At 45.3% G+C, this 25,528-nt stretch overlaps 1 protein-coding gene across 1 annotated transcript in view; it reads right to left on the bottom strand.

Moving 5' to 3' along the window:
- The window catches only part of morc3a (MORC family CW-type zinc finger 3a), a 67,169-nt gene extending 42,670 nt beyond the window's left edge, over positions 1-24,499 (bottom strand). Inside the window, exons 1-6 of the mRNA XM_068041147.1 lie at positions 24,294-24,499; positions 24,062-24,134; positions 9,530-9,662; positions 6,614-6,828; positions 5,138-5,282; positions 1,559-1,712 (exon numbers count right to left, since the gene is read on the bottom strand). Coding sequence (XP_067897248.1) covers positions 1,559-1,712; positions 5,138-5,282; positions 6,614-6,828; positions 9,530-9,662; positions 24,062-24,134; positions 24,294-24,368 — 795 coding nt within the window. The 5' untranslated portion in view covers positions 24,369-24,499. The remainder of the gene's footprint in view (positions 1-1,558; positions 1,713-5,137; positions 5,283-6,613; positions 6,829-9,529; positions 9,663-24,061; positions 24,135-24,293) is intronic.
- Between the last annotated feature and the right edge of the window lie 1,029 nt (positions 24,500-25,528).

Raw genomic sequence — 25,528 nt, 5'->3', positions numbered from 1 at the left:
ACAATAACCTTTGATGTGGGTTACTTCTTCAAAGAACTCTAATAAATTGGTTAAACATGACTTCCCTTTCACAAAACAATGTTGACTCTGCCTGATTACCTTGAATTTTTCTAAATGCCCTGCTCCAATGTCTTTCATAATAGCTTCTAACATTTCTCCCAAAACAGATGTTAAGTTAATTGGCCTGTAGTTTTCTGCTTTCTGTCTCCCTCCCTTTTTGAATATTTTCTTTATTCTTTATTTCAGCGTCACTGGCAAGGCCAGCATTTGCTGCCGGTTTCTAATTGCCCCTGACACCTGAGTGATGGGCTTTTATGACAATCGATGTTAGTTTCATGGCACCATTAGAGACTAGCTTTTAATTCCAGATTTTAATTAACTGAATTTAAATTCCAATAGCTGCCGTGGTGGGACTTAAACTCATGTCCCCAGGGCATTACCCCAGGCCTCTGGATTACTAATCCAATGACATTACCACTACGCCACCATCTCCCCCAAAATAAATAAAGGAGTTACGTTTTCTATTTTCCAGTCAGCCCGCAGCTCCAACTATTTGCTCAGTACCAATTCCCTGGTGATTGTAATTTTCTTGATTCCGCCCTCCCTTCCATTTCCTAATTTACAGCTATTTCTGGGATGTTACTTGTATCCTCTATAGTGAAGACAGATGCAAAATACCAGTTCAATTCATCTGTCATCTCATTTTTCATTACTAATTCCCCAGGCTCACTTTCTATGGGACCAACGCTCACTTTGTAAACTTTTTAAAATATCTAAAGAAACTCTTACTATCTGTCTTTATATTTTTAGCTAGCCTTCTCTCGTAATCTAATTTTTCCCTCAAAAACTTTTAGTCATTCTTTGCAGTTTTTTATATTCTATCTAATCTTCTGCTATGCCACTCATCTTTGCACAATTACATGCTTTTTCTTTGAGTTTGATACTATGGTTAATTTTTTTTTAAGTTAACTACAGATAGTGGGTCCTCCACTTGGATTTTTTCTTTTTCGTTGGAATACATCTATTCTGCCTATTCTGAAATATCCCCTAAATGTCTGCCACTGCATCTCTATTGACCTATCCCTTAACCTAATAAGCCAGCTCACTTCAGTGGGCTCTGCTTTCATGCCCTCAATTGCCCTTATTTAGGTTTATAATACTAGTCTTGGACCCATTCTTCGCTCCCTCAAACTGAATGTAAAATTCAATCATATTATGATTGCTGCTACCTAGGGGCTATCAGGTCATCAATTAATCCTACCTCAAATGTACCTTAGTAATCAATGCTTAGTTAACATTGGTTAGTCTCTTCAAAAAGCCAGATCTTTAAATATTTGAAACAAAGCATTCAGTTTTATATATCTTTATAAACAGACAAATTCCCAAAGCAGCAAAATTTGAATGATTACATACAATCAGAAATAAAACAATTCAGCAGTGATGAGGTTTTCTTTATTGGACTCTCAAATTTCAGTCACAAACTTCCTAATCTTCCATATGCAGCAAAATTGGCAGCAGCAATTTCTAAGCTTGCTAGGAAATCTTTATTTCCACTTACTCTTAATGAATAATCACTTTCAGGCACAATTTGGTCCATCCGTTCTTGCCTTTTGTATTTTCTCTTTCCTGCGCTGTCATCTAAAATATCTCCAGGGATTCTGATATCGTGCACGTCAGATTCAAAGTCAAACTCTGTCTTTCCATCCGTGGTTCTTTAAATAAAATAACATGATTAAATCGATGGCTTATTTTAGTCCATGGAATTTAGCTCCAGAAATTTAACCAAATCCTTTCAAAGAACAGCAGCCTGTTTGATCAGCACCCCATCCGCCACCTTAAATATTCACGCCTTCCACCCTCAGTGCACAGTGGCAACAGCGTGTTCTAATATACGAGATGCACTGCAGCAACACATCAAGGCTCCTCTAACAGCACCTTCCAAACTGCAACATCTTCCATCTAGAAGGACAAGGGTAGCAGATGCATGGAACACCACCACCTGCAAGTTCCCCTCCAAGCCGTACACCATCCTGACTTGGAAATATGTCGCCATTCCTTCACTGTCACATCAAAAACCTGGAACTCCCTCCCTAACGGCACTGTGCGTATACCTACACCACATGGACTGCAGCGGTTCAAGGCGGTGGCACACTACCACCTTAACAAGGGCAGTTAGGGATGGGCAATAAATGCTGCATAGCCAGCCATACTCCCATCCAACGAAAGAAAGAATGAAAAAAAATAGTTACATCTATTATAACTGGTGTTCTTATTAGAGCAAGGCAGGTTAGAGGAGATCTGATAGAGGTGTTCAAATTACATGGGATTTTGCTAAGATAAATGGAGAAACACATTTCCATTCTGAAATAAAACCAAAAAATGCTGGAAATACACAGCAGGTCTGGCAGCATCTATGGAGAGGGAAGCAGAGTTAACGTTTCAGGTCAGTAACCTTTCATCAGAACTTTCATTTCCACCGTGCCAGTAACTGGAGTGCATAATTTTAAGGCCACCACCAAATAAATGCAGAGGGTTATAATTTTATTTATAACCTAGAGGTTGTTAGGACACGGAATACCCCATCAGAAACACTTTTTTTTCAAAAAAACTTGTTTCAGGAGATGTGGGAGTCACTGGCCAGGCCAGCATTTATTGCCCATCCCTAATTGTCCTTGAGACGGAGGTGGTGAGCTGCCTTTTTGAACCGCTGCAGTCCATGTGGGGTAGGTACGCCCACAGTGCTATTAGGAAGGCAGTTCCAGGATTTTGACCCAGCGACAGTGAAGGAACACGATATAGTTCCAAGTCAGGATGGTGTGTGGTTTTGAAGGGAACTTGCAGGTGGTGGTGTTCCCAGGCATTTGCTGCCCTTGTCCTTCTAGGTGGTAGAGGTCAGTGGCTTGGAAGGTGCTGCCCGAGTAGCCTTGATGCGTTGACGCAATGCATCTTATAAATGGTACACACTGCTGCCACAGTGTGTCGGTGGTGGAGGGAATGAATGTTTGTGGACGGGGTGCCAATCAAGCGGGTTGCTTTGTCCTGGATTGTATCGAGCTTCTTGAGTGGTGTTGGAGCTGCATCCATTCAGGCAAGTGGAGAGTATTCCAGCACACTCCTGACTTGTACCTTGTAAATGGTGGACAGGCTTTGGGGAGTCAGGAGATAAGTTACTCGCTGCAGGATGCCTAGCCTCTGACCTGTTCCTGTAGCCACGGTATTTATATGGCTACTCCAGTTGAGTTTCTGGTCAATGGTTACCCCCCCAGGATGTTGATAGAGGGGGATTTAGCAATCGTAATGCCATTGAATTTCAAAGGGAGATGGTTAGATTCTCTATTGTTGGAGATGGTCATTGCCTGGCACTTGTGTGGTGCAAATGGTAACTGCCACTTATCAGCCCAAGCTTGGATATTGTCCAAGTCTTGCTGCATTTCTACACTGACTGCTTGAGTATCTGAGCAATCGCGAATGGTGCTGAACATTGTGCAGTGAACATCCCCACTTCTGACCTTATGATTGAAGGAAGGTCATTGATGAAGCTACTGAAGATGAAGCCTAGGACACTACCCTGAGGAACTCCTGCAGTGATGTCCTGCAGCTGAGATGATTGACCTCCAACAACCACAACCATCTTCCTTTGCGCTAGGTACAATTATAACCAGTGGAGAGTTTCCCCCCACCCCCCCGATTCCCATTGACTCCAGTTTTGCTAGAGCTCCTTGATGCCATACCTGGTCAAATGCTACCTTGATGTCAAGGGCAGTCACTCTCACCTCAGCTCGAGTTCAGCTCTTTTGACCACGGTTGAATCAAGGCCGTAATGAGGTCAGGAGCTGAGTGGCCCTAGCGGAACCTAAACTGAGCGTCACTAAGCAGGTTATTGCTAAGCAAGTACTGGTTGATAGCACTGTCAGTGACACCTTCCATCACTTTACTGATGACTGAGAGTAGACTGATGGGGCGGTAATTGGCCGGGTTCGATTTGTCCTGCTTTTTGTGTACAGGACATACCTGGGCAATTTTCCACATTGCCCGGTAGATGCCAGTGTTGTAGCTGTACTGGAACAGCTTGGCTAGGGGCGCAGCAAGTTCTGGAGCACAGGTCTAGAGTACTATTGCCGGAATGTTGTCAGGGCCCATAGCCTTTGCAGTATCTAGTGCCTTCAGTCATTTCTTGATATCACATGGAGTGAATCAAATTGGCTGAAGACTGGCATCTGTGATGCTGGGGACTTCAGGAGGAGGCAGAGATGGATCATCTACTCGGAACATCTGGCTGAAGGTTGTTGCAAATGCTTCTGCCTTATCTTTTGCACTGATTTGCTGGGTTCCCCATCACTTAGGATGGGGATATTTGTGGAGCCACCTCCTCCAGATAGTTGTTTAATTGTCCACCACCATTCACAACTGGATGTGACAGAACTGCAGAGCTTAGATCTGATCCGTTGGTTGTGGGATCGCTTAGCTGTGTCTATCGTATGCCGCTTACGCTGTTTGGCATGCAAGTAGTCTTGGGCTGTAGCTCGTCTTGAGGTATGCCTGGTGCTGCTCCTGACATGCCCTCCTGCACTCTTCATTGAACCAGGGTTGGTCCCCGGCTTGATGGTAATGGTAGAATTGAGTATATGCCAGGCCATGAGGTTACAGATTGTGGTTGAGTACAATTTTGCTGCTGATGATCCGGAGCGCCTCATGGATGCCCAGTTTTGCGTTGCTGGATCTGTTCAAAATCTATCCCATTTAGCCCAGTGGTAGTGCCACACAACACGATGGAGGGTATGCTCAATGTGGAATAAGATCCATAATAGCTTTGAAAAGGGGCACTGGATGATACTTTAAGAAAAAATTTGAAGGATAGGAGGGAAGGGCAGGGAACTGGGACTAAGTAGACTCTTCCAGAGAGCCAGCACAGATGTAAGTCAAAATACCTTCTCCTGTCTTGTAAAAGTGTATGGTGCCATGACTATCAGACGCCAGAAAGTGAGTGTTCAAAATGCAATGTTTTCTTTTTTAAAAAGTAAACGTCCATACATCAGTGTGATCTATTGCATCTCCTAACTAATCTGACCATTACATTCATCTCTTTTTGGCAAAATTGTTATATACTTGAGGTACCAATTAACAAAGTTTAACTTACTTTCTCATATTCCAAATGATAATCCTTGTTCCTCGTTTTCCAAAAATAGAGTCCAGTTCTGCCAGGAGCTCCTTTTCTGTACTGAATAAAGAATGCTGTAAAATTGCTTTCAAACTTGACTGCATGTCATCACTTATAAGCTTTCGTAAGACTTGCATTAAGGAATATAACCATATATTCAAATACATAATAATCAGTTTGTAACTCATGTAGCATATCCACATTTCTCAAATTCCAGCTGAAATATGAAGACTCTTTTGAGGAATATGTTGAATATCAAACACGTTGCTTTTTAAAAAGGTGACAACGCACAAGAATTCACATCTTGAACCAGCAGGAATGCTGAACCTTACTCAACACATGAAGTTGCAATCTCACAATCATGACATTTGATCACGCAGGATTCTCAGACTGAAAAATTTGGAAGTTCTTAAAATAGTTGAAAAAAATACTGTTAGCGGTAGCTAAGTCAAAAATACTACTTCTCATCTTCCCCATATAGTCCTCATTTAACCTGGTAGTAAATGGGGAAAATCCAATTCTCTAACTGGAACTGAATTTTCAGAAATCAAAGAAAAATAATCTGATCGTATAACTACATGGTAAGAGGGAGCTTTTGTTGCTAGGTTAAATTGTAACAGAATATACAAACAAACAGTCTAAAGGATCCTAAATCAGGAAAGTAAAATTCTACCAGATACCCCAGTGGCTCAGCAGGTTCGTCCAGTGATAATTGAACCACACAAAAGGTAGCAGAAAGGAACAACTGGCCTCAGCGTCTCTAAATTAGAGAGCAAATTATCAAAAATAGCCAAACCATGTTTCTGATCACTTTTGCAGCAACAACATATGTGCAAGGACAGGATCAGGCCCCAGGTCCAGCCCATGATCAAATCACTTATTGGTTGGTATTCGCAGCCAAGGTTCACCAGTGACTACAGCCCACTTGGGCAGCGTATCAGAGGGCAATTATTACCCATGAAACCAGGTCACTGGCTTGAGGAGAGGATAGGGAGAAAACTGGCAGAACAAACAATAAATGCAATACCAATGAATATCTAATGCACCTTAAAAACCTGCCTGGATGAGTGCACTAACACTCAAGAAGCTCGACACCATCCAGGACAGAGCAGTCCGCTTGATCGGCACACCATCCACCATCTTAAACACAGTCACTCCCTCCACCACCAGTGCACAGTGGCAGCATGGTGTCCAATCTACAAGATGCACTGCAGCAACTTGCCAAGGCTCCTTCCAAATCCACGAATTCTGCCACCTAAAAGAACAAATAGCAAGTTCCCCTCCAAGTCACACACCATCCTGACTGGAACTCCTCCCTAACAGAACTGTGGGTATACCTTCACCACGGACTGCAGCGATTCAAGAAGGCTGCTCACCACCTTAAGGGCAATTAGGGATTATCTCTTAAATAGTGAGAGTCTTTTAAATCAAGAACACCTTAAAAAAAAAGGATATTGTTCTGGTTGAATGAAACAATCGGTACAATCACATTTTCTGATTTTACCGCTTGAAGGTAAGTTTGAGACAAGAAGCCTATACTACACATTTCTCCATTTTTTGTGAAAACCATTGTATCTCTTCCCAACCGCATAGATCCAGACTTGAAACCATTGCCATAAAGCCCAACAGGGATGTGTCCATTTATTATAACTTTGTCACTGAATCCAAAGCTGGGAGGGAAAAGAAAGAAATTTACATTAAAATGAAAGAATTAAAAAAAAGTTTCAAGCCAAAGTAGTTACATCACTTTTCACATTTTAAACAATAGACTTAAATAATCACAAAACACAACAGTAAATACAAACAAAATCAGTTAGTTTGCATTAGGAGTTTCAGAAGTTAAAATGCTGAATGACAAAATTCATAATCATACATGACAGATGAAAAAATTAAAAGACTGTAGTTATCCCATCATCACTTCGCTCCTCAAAAAACAAATCCTAGAGCCCACCGCCCTTGCAAACAACCTCTCTTTCCTCTCAAAAGACCTTAAGTGTATGGTCAACCCCAAATCTGTGCCCATCTTTCTGGAAAACCATGTCTGAATCCCTCCAATCAGGTTTGCACCCTTGTCACAGTACCAAAATGACTTTAAAAAGAAAATCACAAATGACATCTTATGTGACTGTGACAAAGGTAAACTATCTCTTTTTGTCCTTCTCAACCTGTCTGCAGCTTCGACACAGTTGTTCACACCATCCTCTGCCAACACTTCTCCACTGTCCTTCAGCTGGGTGGGACTACACTTGTATGGTTCCATTATTATCTTTCTAATCGTAGACAATCACCTGCAATGTCTTCTCTTCCCAATCCTGTACCATTACATCTGGTGTCCCCCAGGGATCTATCTTTGTCCCCCTTCTACTTCTCACCTACACACTTCTCTTTAGAAACATTATCCAAAAACATATACACTGATGACACCCAGCTCTACCTCATCACCAACTCTCTTGACTCCTCCAACATCTCTAATTATCAGAATGCTTTTGCGACATCCAGTACTGAAAGAGCAGAAATTTTCTCCAATTAAATATTGGGAAGACAGAAGCCACTGTCTTTGGTCCCCACTACAAACTCTGTTCTCTAGCCACTGACTCCATCCATCTCCCTGGCAACTGTCTGAGACAGAACCAGACTGTTGGCAACCTTGTTGTCATATTTAACGCTGAGATGAACTTCTGACTATATATTCACACCATCACAAAGGCTGTCTACTTCCACCTCTTTAACACTGCCCCACTCTGCCCCTGGCTCATCCACTGCAAAAACGCTCATCCATGTCTTTTGTTACCTCTAGACTTATTATTCCAACACACTCCTGGCCAGCCTCCCATATTCTACCCATGGTAAACTAGAGGTCATCCAAAACTCTTCAGCCCTTGTTCTTACACCAAGTCCTGTTCTTCACCCGTGCTCGCCGACCTACACTGGCTCCCAGTTAAGCAATGCCTTGTTTTTAGAATTCTCACCCTTGTTTTCAAATCCCTCCATGGCCTTGACCCCCCCCTATGTCTGTAATCTTCTCCAGCCTCACAACCCTCCGAAATATCTGCATTCCTCCAATTCTGGCATCTTGAGCATCCTCGATTTTAGTTGTTGCACCACTGTTGACTGTGCCTGCAGCTACCAAGACCATTAACTCTCTCTTTTAACATCTCTGCCTTTCTATCCCTCTTCCTTAAAATCTATTTCTTTAATCAAGCTTTTGGTCATCTGCCCTAATATCACCTTATTTGTTCAGTGGCAAATTTTGATTTATAAAACTCCTGTGAAGTGTTTTAGGATGTTTTGTTATGTTAAAGGCACTTCACAAATACAAGTTTCCCATGCTGAATCATTTCAGGCCTTTTCACTTTTCAGTGTCACTACAGAATATGTGGGATGCCCTTTAAGTTGTACACAAATATGATTACAAAGCTTTAGCCTGGACACATTGGGCTGATGACATTTTCTGAAAAGGAGTGGCTACATTGAAGGGTGTTTTCTGCCTTGCGAAAGAGATTAAATAAAAATCCACAAAAACACCTTTTCTACAACTCCAAAGTGTTAGCAACGTTATCACATGCACCAAATGAGAGGCATTGTGACTTAATTACAGATGCAAAACAATGATATGTTCACAGGGTTAGATGAATTAGGGCGGGAGATGCTCTTCCAAGTTAAAACACACTGCAGGGACAGAGCAGAGAACTGGCTACTGAAACATGTTTCTCTCACTAGTTTCAGTCACAGTAATTTCCAGTATTTCAGTTAATTCCTAAAATTATAGTTTACAGTCTAGAAGATGCCCAATAAGCTCGAAGCTTGTTTAGTGCTTTCACTTCAAATGAGCTGTCTACTACAGTCCCATAAACAACTGTGCAACCACTGCTAATACCAATGACTAAGTTTTTGTTTCTTTACTTGGCTTTGTACCATGAAGCCTTTTGTCAGTTAATCACACATCTTCCCTTCTGTTCTTCTTCACCACCACCCCCCCCCCTTTCACTTGCTCAAAACCTATTACATTTCTAACCTCTGTCAGTTGTGAAAGAAGGTCATCGACCTGAAACATTATCTTTCTCTCTCGCCACAGATGCTGCCTGACTTGCTGAGTATTTCCAGCATTTTCTGTTTTGTTTCAGATTTCCAGCATCGACAGTATTTTGCTTTTGAATGATTTTAAGCTGTTGCTTGCACCATCAGAAGCTGATCTCATGTAAAGCTCAACCACAAAAGAATACCAGTACATCAAGCAATAGTCTAATTCAAAGTTGCTCTGTTCAAATTGCTGGATAATTTTCTTAAGTGCAAGAACTTTTAAGTATCAGGAGTAGAGCGCACCCTAGTGGTATTCTTTCTGAATCATTTATAACCACAGCAACAACTTACCTCAACATTTTGTGTAACTTGCCTTGATTCATCCCCTGTCCATTGTCAGCAAATATCAAGCAAACATATTGCTTTATTATAGCCTTATCAATCCACATCTGCTTTGCATTTACATCTGGATCATATGCATTATCTGGAAAAGTAAAACAAAAGTCAAATAATGGAAAAGAAACATGATTTTAGTTAAAGACACTCACTTTAGATACTACTCTTAAACAAGTACTTTTTCAAGAAACCATTCCCTTTGCAAGCAAGAACAATATACCTCACAGTAAAAGCAATATTGGCAACTTTTCGCTTGAAATCAAAAAAGGATCACTATATGTTTAAAGAAGAAACCATCACATTAAGAATTGGTCTGATCTACTAACAAACCTGAGAATGTATTCCACTACCACATGTGCACAAAGTACAGGAGATAACATTTTAAATTCTACCATATTAGTGAATCCAGGGACATTAAGAAAAGTACTTCAGGGTAAACATACAACTTAAGTTTACTAGTTAGTTGTTGGTAACCCATGCCAATGAGGACGTCAACTCTATATATGCTAAGCTACTTCTGAAGTTTCTGAGAATGAATACCAAGTAAAAAAAAAATCTGGTCCAAGTGCATCAGGCATTTTACAACACTGTACTAATCAATCATAATACTGCTGCTGTTTCACAAATCATCAGCTATCATGCATAGTACTTCAGTGCAATACCGAAGTCTTTTCTTTTTTCTTTCTTTTGGGCCTCCTTATCTCGAGAGACAATGGATACGCGCCTGGAGGTGGTCAGTGGTTTGTGAAGCAGCGCCTGGAGTGGCTATAAAGGCCAATTCTGGAGTGACAGGCTCTTCCACAGGTGCTGCAGAGAAATTTGTTTGTTGGGGCTGTTGCACAGTTGGCTCTCCCCTTGCGCCTCTGTCTTTTTTCCTGCCAACTACTAAGTCTCTTCGACTCGCCACAATTTAGCCCTGTCTTTATGGCTGCCCGCCAGCTCTGGCGAATGCTGGCAACTGACTCCCACGACTTGTGATCAATGTCACACGATTTCATGTCGCGTTTGCAGACGTCTTTATAACGGAGACATGGACGGCCGGTGGGTCTGATACCAGTGGCGAGCTCGCTGTACAATGTGTCTTTGGGGATCCTGCCATCTTCCATGCGGCTCACATGGCCAAGCCATCTCAAGCGCCGCTGACTCAGTAGTGTGTATAAGCTGGGGGTGTTGGCCGCTTCAAGGACTTCTGTGTTGGAGATATAGTCCTGCCACCTGATGCCAAGTATTCTCCGAAGGCAGCGATGGAATGAATTGAGACGTCGCTCTTGGCTGGCATACGTTGTCCAGGCCTCGCTGCCGTAGAGCAAGGTACTGAGGACACAGGCCTGATACACTCGGACTTTTGTGTTCCGTGTCAGTGCGCCATTTTCCCACACTCTCTTGGCCAGTCTGGACATAGCAGTGGAAGCCTTACCCATGCGCTTGTTGATTTCTGCATCTAGAGACAGGTTACTGGTGATAGTTGAGCCTAGGTAGGTGAACTCTTGAACCACTTCCAGAGCGTGGTCGCCAATATTGATGGATGGAGCATTTCTGACATCCTGCCCCATGATGTTCGTTTTCTTGAGGCTGATGGTTAGGCCAAATTCATTGCAGGCAGACGCAAACCTGTCGATGAGACTCTGCAGGCATTCTTCAGTGTGAGATGTTAAAGCAGCATCGTCAGCAAAGAGGAGTTCTCTGATGAGGACTTTCCGTACTTTGGACTTCGCTCTTAGACGGGCAAGGTTGAACAACCTGCCCCCTGATCTTGTGTGGAGGAAAATTCCTTCTTCAGAGGATTTGAACGCATGTGAAAGCAGCAGGGAGAAGAAAATCCCAAAAAGTGTGGGTGCGAGAACACAGCCCTGTTTCACACCACTCAGGATAGGAAAGGGCTCTGATGAGGAGCCACCATGTTGAATTGTGCCTTTCATATTGTCATGGAATGAGGTGATGATACTTAGTAGCTTTGGTGGACATCCGATCTTTTCTAGTAGTCTGAAGAGACCACGTCTGCTGACGAGGTCAAAGGCTTTGGTGAGATCAATGAAAGCAATGTAGAGGGGCATCTGTTGTTCACGGCATTTCTCCTGTATCTGACGAAGGGAGAACAGCATGTCAATAGTCGATCTCTCTGCACGAAAGCCGTAATACCGAAGTACTACAATGTCAAAGGTACCATGTTTCCAATGATGTATTAAACTAAGGTCCTAACTGCCGGCATCCCCTGGCACTATTTGAAAAGGAGGTGGTAACTTGCCTGTGGAGTGGTCAATATTTTATTTTTACTCGTTCATTGGATGTGGGTGTTGCTGGCTAGGCCAGCATTTATTGCCCATCCCTAATTGCCCTTGAGAAGATGGTGGTGAGCTGCTTTCTTGAACCGTTGCAGTCCATGTGGGGGAGGTACACCTACAGTGCTGTTAGGAAGGGAGTTCCAGGATTTTGACTCCGTGATAGTGAAGGAATGGCGATATAGTTCCAATTCAGGATGGTGTATGACTTGGAGGGGAACTTGCAGGTGGTGGTGTTGCTATGCATTTGCTGTCCTTGTCCTTCTAGGTGGTAGAGGTCGAGGGTTTGGAAGGTGCTGTCTAAGGAGCCTTGGTGGGCTGCTGCAGTGCATCTTGTACTTGGTACACACTGCTGCCACTGTGCGTCAGTGGTGGAGGGAGTGAATGTTTGTGGATGGGGGGAAATTAAGCAGGCTGCTTTGTCCTGGATGGTGTTGAGTTTCTTAAGTGTTGTTGGAGCTGCACCCATCCAGGCAAGTGGAGAGTATTCCATCACACTCCTGTCTACTTGTGCCTTGTAGATGGTGGACAGGCTTTGGGGAGTCAGGAGACGAGTTGCTTGCCACAGGATTCCAAGCCTCTGACCTGCTCTTGCAACCACAGTATATATATGGCTACTCCAGTTCAGTTTCTGGTCAATGGTAACACACTAGGATGTTGCTACTGAAGGATTCAGCGATGGTAATGCCATTGAATGTCAAGGGGAGATGGTTAGATTCTCTCTTGTTGGAGATGGTCAGATTCTCTCTTGTTGGAGATGGTCATTGCCTGGCACTTGTGTGATATGAATGTTACTTGCCACTTATCCGCCCAAGCCTAGATATTGTCCAGGTCTTGCTGCATTTCTACACGGACTGCTTCAGTATCGGAGGAGTCGCGAGTGGTGAATATTGTGCAATCAACAGCAAACATCCCCATTTCTGACCTGATGACTGAAGGAAGGTCATTGATGAAGCAGCTGAAGATAGTTGGGCCTAGGACACTACCCTGAGGAACTCCTGCAGTGATGTCCTGAAGCTGAGATGATTGACCTCCAACAACCACAACCATCTTCCTTTGCACTAAGTACAACTCCAACCAGCAGAGAGTTTTCCCTTGATTCTCATTGACTCCAGTTTTGCCATACTCAGTCATAGAGCACAGAAACAGACCCTTCGGCCCACTGTGTCTGTGCCGGGCATCAAGCACCGAACTATTCTAATCCCATTTTTCAACACTTGGCACTTAGCCTTGTATGCTATGGCGTTTCAAGTGCTCATCTAAATACTTAAATGTTGTGATAGTTCCTGCCTCTACCACCTCTTCAGGCAGTGCATTCCAGATTCCAACCACCCTCTGGGTGAAATTTTTTTCCCCTCAAATCCCCTCTAAACCTCTTGCCCCTTACCTTAAATCTATGCCCCCTGGTTATTGACCCCTCCACTAAGGGAAAAAGTTTCTTCCTATCTAATCTATCACTGCCCCCTCATAATTTTATATACCTCAATCATGTCCCCCCACTCTGCCTTCTCTGCTTGAAGGAAAACAACCCTAGCCTTTTCAGTCTCTCTTCATAGCTGAAACACTCCAGCCCAGGCAACACCCTGGTGAATCTCCTCTGCACCCTCTCCAGTGCAATCCCATCCTTCCTTATAGTGTGGTGCCCAGAACTGTACACAGTACTCCAGCTGTGGCCTAACTAGCATCTTACACAGCTCCATCATAACCTCCCTGCTCTCATTTTCTATGCCTCGGCTAATATATATAGTTCCAAATCAGGAAGGTGTGGGGCTTGGAGGGGAACTTGCATTTGCTACCCTTGTCCTTCTAGGTGGTCAAATTTAGCCTTGATGTCAAAGGCAATCACTGTTATCTCACCTCAAGTTCAGCTCAATATTTATCATTCAACAAGCACCTCCAAAGACAGAGTAACTGATTATTCAGTTCATTGTTTTCGTAGAACTTTGCAGTATGCAGATTGGCTGCTACGGTTATCTCCAATAGTAACTATTCTTTCTTTTGGGCCTCCTTATCTCGAGAGACAATGGATACGCGCCTGGAGGTGGTCAGTGGTTTGTGAAGCAGCGCCTGGAGTGGCTATAAAGGCCAATTCTGGAGTGACAGGCTCTTCCACAGGTGCTGCAGAGAAATTTGTTTGTCGGGGCTGTTGCACAGTTGGCTCTCCCCTTGCGCCTCTGTCTTTTTTCCTGCCAACTACTAAGTCTCTTCGACTCGCCACAATTTAGCCCTGTCTTTATGGCTGCCCGCCAGCTCTGGCGAATGCTGGCAACTGACTCCCACGACTTGTGATCAATGTCACACGATTTCATGTCGCGTTTGCGGACGTCTTTATAGCGGAGACATGGACGGCCGGTGGATCTGATACCAGTGGCGAGCTCGCTGTACAATGTGTCTTTGGGGATCCTGCCATCTTCCATGCGGCTCACATGGCCAAGCAATCTCAAGCGCCGCTGACTCAGTAGTGTGTATAAGCTGGGGGTGTTGGCCGTTCCAAGGACTTCTGTGTTGGAGATATAGTCCTGCCACCTGATGCCAAGTATTCTCCGAAGGCAGCGAAGATGGAATGAATTGAGACGTCGCTCTTGGCTGGCATACGTTGTCCAGGCCTCGCTGCCGTAGAGCAAGGTACTGAAGACACAGGCCTGATACACTCGGACTTTTGTGTTCCGTGTCAGTGCGCCATTTTCCCACACTCTCTTGGCCAGTCTGGACATAGCAGTGGAAGCCTTACCCATGCGCTTGTTGATTTCTGCATCTAGAGACAGGTTACTGGTGATAGTTGAGCCTAGGTAGGTGAACTCTTGAACCACTTCCAGAGCGTGGTCGCCAATATTGATGGATGGAGCATTTCTGACATCCTGCCCCATGATGTTCGTTTTCTTGAGGCTGATGGTTAGGCCAGATTCATTGCAGGCAGCCGCAAACTTGTCGATGAGACTCTGCAGGCACTCTTCAGTGTGAGATGTTAAAGCAGCATCGTCAGCAAAGAGGAGTTCTCTGATGAGGACTTTCCGTACTTTGGACTTCGCTCTTAGACGGGCAAGGTTGAACAACCTGCCCCCTGATCTTGTGTGGAGGAAAATTCCTTCTTCAGAGGATCTGAACGCATGTGAAAGCAGCAGGGAGAAGAAAATCCCAAAAAGTGTGGGTGCGAGAACACAGCCCTGTTTCACACCACTCAGGATAGGAAAGGGCTCTGATGAGGAGCCACCATGTTGAATTGTGCCTTTCATATTGTCATGGAATGAGGTGATGATACTTAGTAGCTTTGGTGGACATCCGATCTTTTCTAGTAGTCTGAAGAGACCACGTCTGCTGACGAGGTCAAAGGCTTTGGTGAGATCAATGAAAGCAATGTAGAGGGGCATCTGTTGTTCACGGCATTTCTCCTGTATCTGACAAAGGGAGAACAGCATGTCAATGGTCGATCTCTCTGCACGAAAGCCACACTGTGCCTCAGGGTAGACGCGCTCGGCCAGCTTCTGGAGCCTGTTCAGAGCGACTCGAGCAAAGACTTTCCCCACTATGCTGAGCAGGGAGATTCCACGGTAGTTGTTGCAGTCACCTTTGTTTTTATAGAGGGTGATGATATTGGCATCGCGCATGTCCTGGGGTACTGCTCCCTCGTCCCAACACAGGCATAGCAGTTCATGTAGTGCTGAGAGTATAGCAGGCTTGGCACTCTTGATTATTTCAGGGGTAATGTTGTCCTTCCCAGGGGCTTTTCCGCTGGCTAGAGAATCAATGGCATCACTGAGTTCCGATTTGGTTGGCTGTATGTCCAGCTCATCCATGACTGGTAGAGGCTGGGCTGCATTGAGGGCAGTCTCAGTGACAGCATTCTCCCTGGAGTACAGTTCTAGGTAGTGCTCAACCCAGCGGTCCATCTGTTTGCGTTGGTCAGTGATTATGTCCCCCGATTTAGATTTGAGGGGGGCGATCTTCTTGATGGTTGGCCCAAGAGCTCTCTTCATGCCATCATACATTCCTCTGATGTTTCCGGTGTCTGAGGCCAGCTGAATATGACTGCATAGGTGTTGCCAGTAGTCGTTTGCGCAACGCCTAGCTGTTCTTTGTGCAGTACTTCTGGCTGCTTTAAGTGCTGCGGATGTTAAATCGCTGGGGGCTTTCTTGTAGTTCAACAGTGCAATGCGCTTAGCGGCTATGACAGGTTCCAGCTCTTCATTATGAGATTGAAACCAGTCTGCATTTCTCTTCGCACTTTTGCCGTAGGTGGTCAAAGCTGACTCATAGATGGTGTCTCTGATGTGGGCCCACTTGGTCTCAGCATCCCCTGTGGGAGTGTTTTGAAGGGCTGTTACAAGTGAATTTAGAAATTTTTGTAACAGCTGTGGGTGAGAAATTCTGCTCGTGTTGATGCGCGGGTGGCCCTTCTGCTTGGAATGATGCAACTTCTTTGGTCTGAGTCTAACCTTGCTGCACACCAGGGAGTGGTCGGTGTCGCAGTCCGCACTGTGGAAGCTGCGTGTGATTTGAACACTGTTTAAGGCGGCTCACCTTGTGACAATGAGGTCTAGCTGGTGCCAACGACGCGATCTTGGGTGCCTCCATGAAACCTGGTGACAGGGTTTAGTGTGAAAGAACGAGTTGGTGATGCAGAGGTTATGATAGGTACACAACTCAAGCAGTCTCTGCCCGTTCTCATTCATCCTTCCAACGCCATAGCGCCCAAGGCAGGAGGGCCATGAGTCATGGTCGGCCCCAATTCTGGCATTAAAGTCCCCCAGCAGGAATAGGTGTTCGGTGTTGGGGATGCTGCTAATGATGTTATGGAGTTGTTCATAGAACTGGTCTTTAGCTTCAGGTGGGGAGCAGAGTGTTGGAGCATAGATGCTGAGTAGGTGTACTGGACCAGAGGTGGTGAGCAGTCAGATGGACAGTATGCGTTCCGAGCCATTTGAGGGAGGCTCTATCATGCTGAGCAAGGAGTTTCTGATGGCGAAGCCCACTCCATGCTGTCTTGGTTCTTCAGGATCCCTGCCCTGCCAGAAGGTGTAGTCTTGCTCTGCTAGAGAGCCACTCGCGGGGAGGCGAGTCTCCTGAAGTGCTGCAATGTCCACATTGAATCTACTGAGCTCGTTGTTAATGATGGCGGTCTTCCAAGAATCGTTGATTTGTGTAAGGTCTTCCGACAGGCCAGGACACATAGTTCTGACGTTCCAGCTTGCAAAGCGAAGGGCTAGTACCTTCTTTCCTTTTTTCATGTTGTTTGGTGCGGTGTATCAGTCCACCTTTCGGGCAATGACCCTGAGCTCCAAGCACCCATTGAAGCAGGCAGACTGTGGCGGGACAGAATCTTATTGACCGGGGGCTGCCCGGTTTGAGGCGGGCGGTAGCTGTCCAGTGAGGTGCAATGACCTCTCCCACCGACAAAGGCAACCCGTGGCGCCCAGTTTCTACGCCAATTTATCTGGACTTATAACCCGTAACTGCTGCCTTCCGTGTTGTTTTAGTCTCTGTGAGGCAACTATGGAGTGACCTCTCCATGGCGCATGCCTGGGCAAATTTATGGAGGTTGAGAGTTGCCCAGCCGTCAAAACCCCCCTCTCGGCCTTTCTGGTGGGGTCCAAAGGAGTGCAGGACACGACGTTTGGCACCAGTATGGCTGCAGGAACTGCCGGAAACATGCCAAAGGTGACACATGACCGCCTACGGGGTTCCGCTCCGGATTATCTGTTAGGGTTTACTCCCTTAGCCTTGGTCTCTCCCGAGACGCCCACAAGGCAGTGGGGTTGTTGGGGCCCCTACACAGGTGTAGGATGGTGCCGGTGGGAGGAGGGGATGCAAGGGGGAGGGGTAGAGGGAGGGAGTGGGTGCAGGGGAAGGGGGTGCGGGGTGAAGATGGTGCGAGGGGGGGGGGCGGGCTGGGACGGCGTTGTGAGGGGGTGAGCTGAGAGGGTGGAGCAGGGAAGGGGACGGGGTGGAAGGGGGGGGGGGGGGGGGAAGCTGGTGCAGGTAATAAGCCATTTCCTCAGTGCCCACCATCGACGTCCGGAAAGCTCATCCACGTCCTTCGGGAGGTGAAGCATCATTTGGCAGACTTAGAGGTGATTACATTTGCTAAGGGATTTTTTTTTGCAGTGGTTTCAATAAAGGCATGCAGCATTGCCGACAGTGCGCTGCAGATGCTCTCCGAGCCATCTCCCGCGGGCGCTTTGAAGTTGCGGCCGGGGGGGCCATTCGTGGATTTTTTGGGTGTTTGCACCTCCAAAGACAGAGTAACTGATTATTCAGTTCATTGTTTTCGTAGAACTTTGCAGTATGCAGATTGGCTGCTACGTTTATCTCCAATAGTAACTATACAGGCAAAGTAATTCATCAGAAGAACTCTGGGACATCCTAAGTTCATGAGAGATTCCCCATATAAGTGGCACTTTCTTTATAAAACCACAAATAACAGTTCTAAAGATGGTAAGATGACAAACACAGCAAAGTTGAAGGAAGTTGTGTACCAGTGCTTCATCAGTTAACAACTCGTATTTATATCAGGCCTCTAAATGTAGTAAAATGTCTCAAGGCACTTCATTCAAACTTTAAACAAGGTTCGAAACCGAGTCACATAAGGAGATAATAAGATAGGTGACCAGAAAAGGTCAAAATGGTAGGTTACAAGGAAGAAAGAGGGGAAGAGGGGCATAGAGGTTTAGGGAGGGAATTCCAAAGCTTTGGCAGCTAAAAGGCATGGCTGACAATGGTGAAGCGATTAAATCGTGGATGCACAATCGACCAGAATTAGAAATAAAAACAAAGTGCTGGAAATACTCAGCAGGTCTGCCAGCATTTCTGAAGAAAACAGAGTGAACGGCTGGAATTTTTCACATGGCAGACAGGAGCCGTCAGCCGACCGTAAAGGCAGTGGTGATCCCGCCTCCGCCAGGCCTGGAGATCCAGTCGGGTTTTACGGTTCCAAGCCCTTAACTGGTCTGAGGTGGGACTTCCACCTTAAATGGAGGCAGGAAGTCCCGCCTAATGGAGCTGCTGGACAATCAGCGTGCCAGCAGCTCTTAGTCCCAGCAAACAGTGGTGGACAATTAAACAACTAACAGGAGGAGGAAGTTGCATGAGCTTCCCATCCTCAGTGATTGCAGAAACCAGTAAGTCAGTACAAAAAACAAGGCTGAAGTATTTGCCACCACCTTCAGCAAGAAGTGCCAAGTGGATGATCCATCTTGGCCTCCTGAGGTCCCCAGCATCACAGATGCTGTCTTCAGCTAATTTGATATATTCCACACGATATCAAGAAATGGCTGAGTGCACTGGATAAAGCAAAGACAACTGGACCTGACAACATCCCAACTACAGTGCTGAGGACTTATGTTCCAGAAATAGCCACGTCCCAAGCCAAGCTGTTCTAGTACAGCTAAAACACTGGCACCCACGCAACAAGGTAGAAAATTGCTCGGGTATGTCCTGTCCACAAAAAGCAGGACAAATCCAATATGGACAATTAACACCCCATCAGTTTACTTTCAACCATCAGTAAAGCAATTGAAGGTGTCGTGGATAGCGCTATCAAACGGCACTTACTCAGCAATATCAACGATGCTCAGTTTGGGTTCTGCCAGGATCACTTGGCTCCAGAGCTCATTACAGCTTTGGTACAAACATAGACAAAAGAGCTGAATTCCAGAGGTGAGATGAGAGTGACTGCCCTTGACATCGAGTCAGAATTTGACCAAGTGTGGCATCAAGGATCCCTATCAAAATTGAAATCAATGGGAATCAGGGGGAAAACTTTCCACTGCTTGGAGTCATACCTAGCACAAAGGAAGATGGCCGTGGTTGTTGGAGGCCCATCATCTCAGCCCTAGGATAACACTGCAGGAGTTCCTCAGAGTGCCCAAGAAATGCCACATCCCATTAACAAATGAAAAAAAAAGTGGAAATAGGCAGTCTTAGTGATGGCGCAGCTATGTGGTTGGAAGCTCATCTCGGTTCAGCCTCAGACAGTTCTCACTCAAAGAGAATGGCTGAGAAACACAGTTTGTGGCAGGGACCAAAGACAATGACTTTGGTCTTCCCAATATTTAATTGGAGGAAATTGCTGCTCATTTAATAATGGATATCAGACGAGTAATTGAAATACAGTGGAGGCATTGAGAGAGGCAGTGGTGAGGTAGAGCTGGGTACACGCGGAAAATGACAATTTCAGATGCCACTGAAGGGCAGCATGCAGATGAGAAACAGGTGGAAGCCAAGGCTAGATCCTTGGGGGGAAATTGCAGACGCAATGGTGCAGGAGCAGGAAGAGAAGCCATTGTAGATGATTCTGTGGCTGCAAATGAATAGATAAAGAATGGAACCAGAGAATGCAGTCACAGAGAGCTGGACAATAAGTAAAGAGACATCGGAGGAAGATGTTGTTAACCACATGAAAGGCTGCTGTTACGACCAGGTGAGAAGGTGTCTGGGGGTTCCCTCTCAGCCTTTGCCTGGTTTAACTGTAACAGGGTTTAATTTGAAAACACCATGTTTTTAGCTCCCCCTTAGGTGAATCCTTGTTCACTGCTCCAATTGTAAGGCAAAGAAATCAAACAGGTTTCCTTAGATTTAAACAAATAAGGTAGAAGTTTATTAATCTTAAACTCCTATCTGCTTAACAACTACGAATATGCAACGCGACCACACTAGCATACATACATGCAAATAGAGACAGGAAAAGTAGAAGGGATAAAGGGGAAAAAGTTTGAGGCAATATCTGGTAGTTACAGTCCTTTAAGTTCAATGTGGAATCTTTGGTTGCCGGTAAGTGTTGCAATTCGTTGGGGTCCAGTTCACGCTTCAACTTGTTCCCATGGGGAGGGAGCGAGTGTGAGAGTGACAGCCAGACATCCAGGCGAGAGACTTGCTTGTTTCAGTTGCACACTGCCTTCAAACTGTTCTGTGGCTAGTTCAAAAAAACTTGGACCAGCTAGTCAGTCATGTGACCTGCTGGTTTAACCAGTCCTGGCTCTGTGGATTATATCATCTTAGCAGGGCCTTAAATGCACTTCCTTATACCTTCAATGTCTGGCGATCAAAATCCATTTGGGTTAATGGGAGCAGCTGTTTGTCTCCACAAGCAGCATCTTTTAGTATGCAAATGTCCTTCCAGCCCAGTGTCTGCTGATCTTCAAACAAGTCATATCTTCACTCCAGCAACAGTTTAAAATCAATATTCATATGACAAAGTAAATATGCCTCACTCTTGGCAGGTGGGGGTCTGCATGACAACATCAACCACAACAGACCTATGATCCAAACAAGCCACACCTCTAGCCAGGTTGTTCCAGTACAGCTACAACACTGGCATCCACCCGACAATGTGAAAAATTGCCCAGATCTGGCCTGTCCACAGAAAGTAGGATAAATTCCTTGACATCAAGGCAGCTGTGACTAAATGCGGCACCAAGGAGCCCCAGCAAAATTGAAGTCAATGGGAATCAGGGGGAAATTCTCCATGAGTTGGAGTCATACCTGGCACAAAGGAAGATGGTTGTTGGACGCCAATTATCTGCTGCAGGAGTTCCTCAGGGTGGTGTCCTAGGCCCAATCATCTTCAGCTGCTTCATCAAATGACCTTCCTTCCATCATAAAGTCACAAGTGCGGATGCTGGCTGATAATTGCAGTGTACAGTACCATTTGCAACTCCTCATTTACTGAGGCATACTGTAGCTACATGCATGAAGACCCAGACAACATTCAGGCATGGGCTGTTAAGTGACAAGCAAATTCACGCCATACAAGTGCCAGGCAATGACCATCTCCAACAAGAATCTAGCCATCTCCCCTTGATGTTCAATGGAATTACCAACGCCAAATCCCCCACTAACCAGAAACGTAATTGAACCACCCACACAAGTACTGTGGCTACAAGATCAGTTTGGAAGCTGGGAACGCTGCAGTGATTCATTCACCTCACAACTCTCCAAAACCTGTCCACCATGCACAAGGAGTGTGACAGGATACTCTCCGGTGCCTGGATGAGTGCAGCTCCAACAACAAACAAGAAGCTCAACACCATCCACGACAAAGTAGCCTGCTTGATCGGCACCTCGTTCACCACCTTAAACATTCACTCAATTCACTGTCGTCACACAGTGGCAGCTGTGTGTACCATCTACAAGATGCACAGCAGCAACTCATCAAGGCTCCAACAACAGCTTCCAAACCCACGATCTCCATCACTGAGAAGACCAAAGGCAGCAAATAACCCAAGTCACACACCATCCCGACTTGGAAATGTATCGCTGTTTGTTTCATTGCCGTTGGGTCAAAAATCTGGAACTCCTTCCCCAACAGCATTAATGGATGTGCCAAGACCACGTGGACTGCAGCAGTTCAAGAAGGCAGCGGCTCATCATCACCTTCAAGAGCAATTAGGGACGGGCAATAAATGCTGGCCTTGCCAGCAATGCCTACATCCCATGAACGAATAAAAAAATTAATACATTAAACATATTTTTACGTCCATTGCGTCGTTTCTGCTTGTGTCACACTTGTTTCCTGCGTCAGGCTTCAATTTCTTTATTTATCTCACTGCAATGTGATTCAGTGCTGACATGTTTCTCCTAGCATAATTAGGGCTGGATTTAATTTTCCCGCAGCTGAAAAAATGGCAGGCTGCATGTGCGGGCCACGTGCTGCAATCTTGAGCGTGGCAGCTCATTTAAATGTGCAAAGCGGCCCACCTCCCCCAATCACGTGGCGGAGGCAGCTGTCTCTGCGCAGGCGCTGGCACCATTTTTAAAAAGACTGCCAGCCTTGCCTGAAGAATGCAGAGTTGCCCCGATATACCCCCCAACTACAGTAAAAATAAACGTTTGGCCCATTCCACCCCCACCACACTGAAATTGCAGAGTTGACCCCTCTTCCCCCACCCCCACAAGGAGCCCGACATTGGGAGCTCAACAACATCCAGCCCATAGTCTCTAAGCTAGCTGGCACCAAGCTACTGTTTACTTACCTGTGATTGGCTGCAGCTGATTGTGATCTTGCCAGCTACAACTCCCAAGTCTCCTAAGGAACGGCCCAGTTATTGGTCTCATTTCAAATCTCCAATACGGCTGCATCATTACTATTTCTAAAAGCATTGAAAGTTCCTGAACAAACTTAAATCCTGTTCCCATTATGGCAGCAACTCAGTTCGTGACTGTGGAGGCTACATTCTCTAAAGGGGTTTATGTTGTTCGAGTGATCTACGCTCCATAAATAAAGGCTCAGTACTTAATGCAGGTTTCCCACAATTAACTCTTATGAAAACAATGATTCAACAATCCTGTGTTCATGGTGGGGAGCGACACCTTCTGAGAAGCGTAGGAGCACATTCTGAGAAATCAATCCATCATAGACAGAATACCATGAGTTGTTCACCCAGTTTCCTGACAATACCATTAGAAACTCTGGATTGTGAATCAACCCTTAAATCATTCAAGTGCTATAAAATACTGAAACTTTTAAAAATACATTTTAAATGCTCAAAACATTTAAATATCTTAAATCCATCACATTCACAGCATGAACTGCCTCTGAATAACTTGAGATCCCTTACAAGAAGTGTTGTATTAGTTAAACAGCAGAATTTAAAAATCATGAGTCAGGGACAGGATTCTCCATCAAATAAGTTCATTTTGGTTTCAATAGACAAAAGCCAGCAGAGACAAGCCAAGAGCAATAAGAGTGATAACACAGGAATCAATGTGTGTGGAATTGAAAATGAAACTGAAAGCCCTGTGAAAACTACGCACATCTAACAAAATTATGTCCTAAAGAAATTACGTAGATATTCTTGACAACTCACTCAAGCAGGCCAAACTTGGCCCCGACTACAATCAAAGCTTTTTTTAAACACAAGCTTGGGAATATCTAACCACCAATGGATTTAGATATTTGCTCCTACTACTTTTTTCACCTTTAGTGACTTCTTGCACCATGGGCTTTGTGCCATCACCTGAATTCCCACATACAAAACAAGATCGGATACAAATATAGCTCAGGTGTAAATATGTAGACCAGAAAGTATTAAAAAAAAGAAAAAAGGTTTTTAAATTTTGAAGAGATCCTTATTCACACAGACATTAGTGTTAGGAGAATTTGGGAAGAGGGGTGTTCATATAAAGAAAAACAACCCTTCTTTTCAATTGAAAACTATGAAAGTCAACACAGGGGTATAGGGTGAAGAGTTGGCCGGGGCCTGGCAGCACTCACCTATCAGCTCCGCCATTGCACTGAAAGGCCAAGTGTGACTGGTGGAGTTGGTGTGCAGGAACTTGGGGCTCAACTGTATGTAAATAAAAACACGGAGGAAAGGGTTAATAAGCAGGACACGATCAAACTGCATGGCGCGCGATTCCACACCCCTCCCTCTCCCCACCCCCATCAGAGGGGTGAATGAGTCCCCGAGCTGCAGCCTTCAATTTCCAGTGGCTCCTGTACTCACTGCGCTCAGAGGAATCCCCTGCCGCCCCAGCCCACTGCTGCTCCCATTCGCACTCCGCAGGAAAGCCCCGGCCATCTTGCGGCTAACGGGTCCTTTAAATAACGGCTAGAGGGGAGATTCCACACCAACAAGCCCGACCCCACTCTGACTATTTACAAACTCCAGCTCCCGCTCGGCGTCAGGCCTCTCCCTTCCATCAACGCCAGCCCCCGAGCGACGCACATCCCGTCTACCTCGCACCGGCCCCGCCCACCGGATGTGCGATTCGCCCATTAGTTTCCGGTCACCCACCGACTTCCGGTCAGTTCGAGGCCGGACTGTGAGTGCCGTTTCAATGTCCATAAAATCAGAGCAGAACATTGCGGATGCGGGAACTCTGAAATGAGAACAGAAAGTGTTGGAAATACTCAGCAGCCTCTGTGGCGAGAAACAGAGTTAACGTTTCAGGTCTGTGACCCTTCAGAACTCCACACGCTGCTTCTATATCCCTAGCACCTTTCCGTTGAGTGTGTCAGCAATCATAGTTATGTTCTTCCAGACTTTCCATTATCAAGTCTCGTAGGAAACGACATCCCTCCTGCCTGTGTGCTTAGTAAGATGAGCAATAGGTTAATTTTTAATTGGAGATGGCCTAGACAGGAGACATCTTTTGGGTTTTGCTACAAGGTCATTGACTGGAAAGGTGATCTCTGTTTCTCTCTCCACAGAACGTGCTGCCTGACCAGATTGTTTCCAGCATTTTTCTGTTTTTATTACATAACTTAGATCAATGATTAGTGCCCAACCGACACCACTTAAAACATCAAAACAGGTAGCATCCCTCGTGGGTAACAAAGCCACCCTCTTCTATCTAGTGGAGGAATACCTAGTGAACCTTCAGCAATTTACCCTCCCCACTGGACTTACAAAACTTTTCTTCAGATTTACCACAGCAGGAAAGGATTTCCATGCTACTGTGACTCAGTTGCAAAAGCTAATACAGCCGGAGTTAACCAGTCTATATTTGATTAACAATACATGACAGGACTCTAATGAACATAACCAGGAGCTTGTAACAGGGATTATGGACCACGCGGTCCCTGGTTCTTCCCTTGCTGCAGAAAAAGGATGATATGTCAAGACTAAAGAATTTGTTAGTTCAGAACTTGCAACTGCCTTTGCAGTCACAACTTGAGATGGTGCAATGGCAAGCCATGATGTTCTGTCAGCTGGCTGCAGAAAGCTTAAATCAGAAT

This window comes from Heterodontus francisci, chromosome 10, assembly GCF_036365525.1.
Source record: "Heterodontus francisci isolate sHetFra1 chromosome 10, sHetFra1.hap1, whole genome shotgun sequence".
NCBI classification, from domain to species: domain Eukaryota; kingdom Metazoa; phylum Chordata; class Chondrichthyes; order Heterodontiformes; family Heterodontidae; genus Heterodontus; species Heterodontus francisci.
This window is presented reverse-complemented; position numbering and strand designations above follow the sequence as displayed.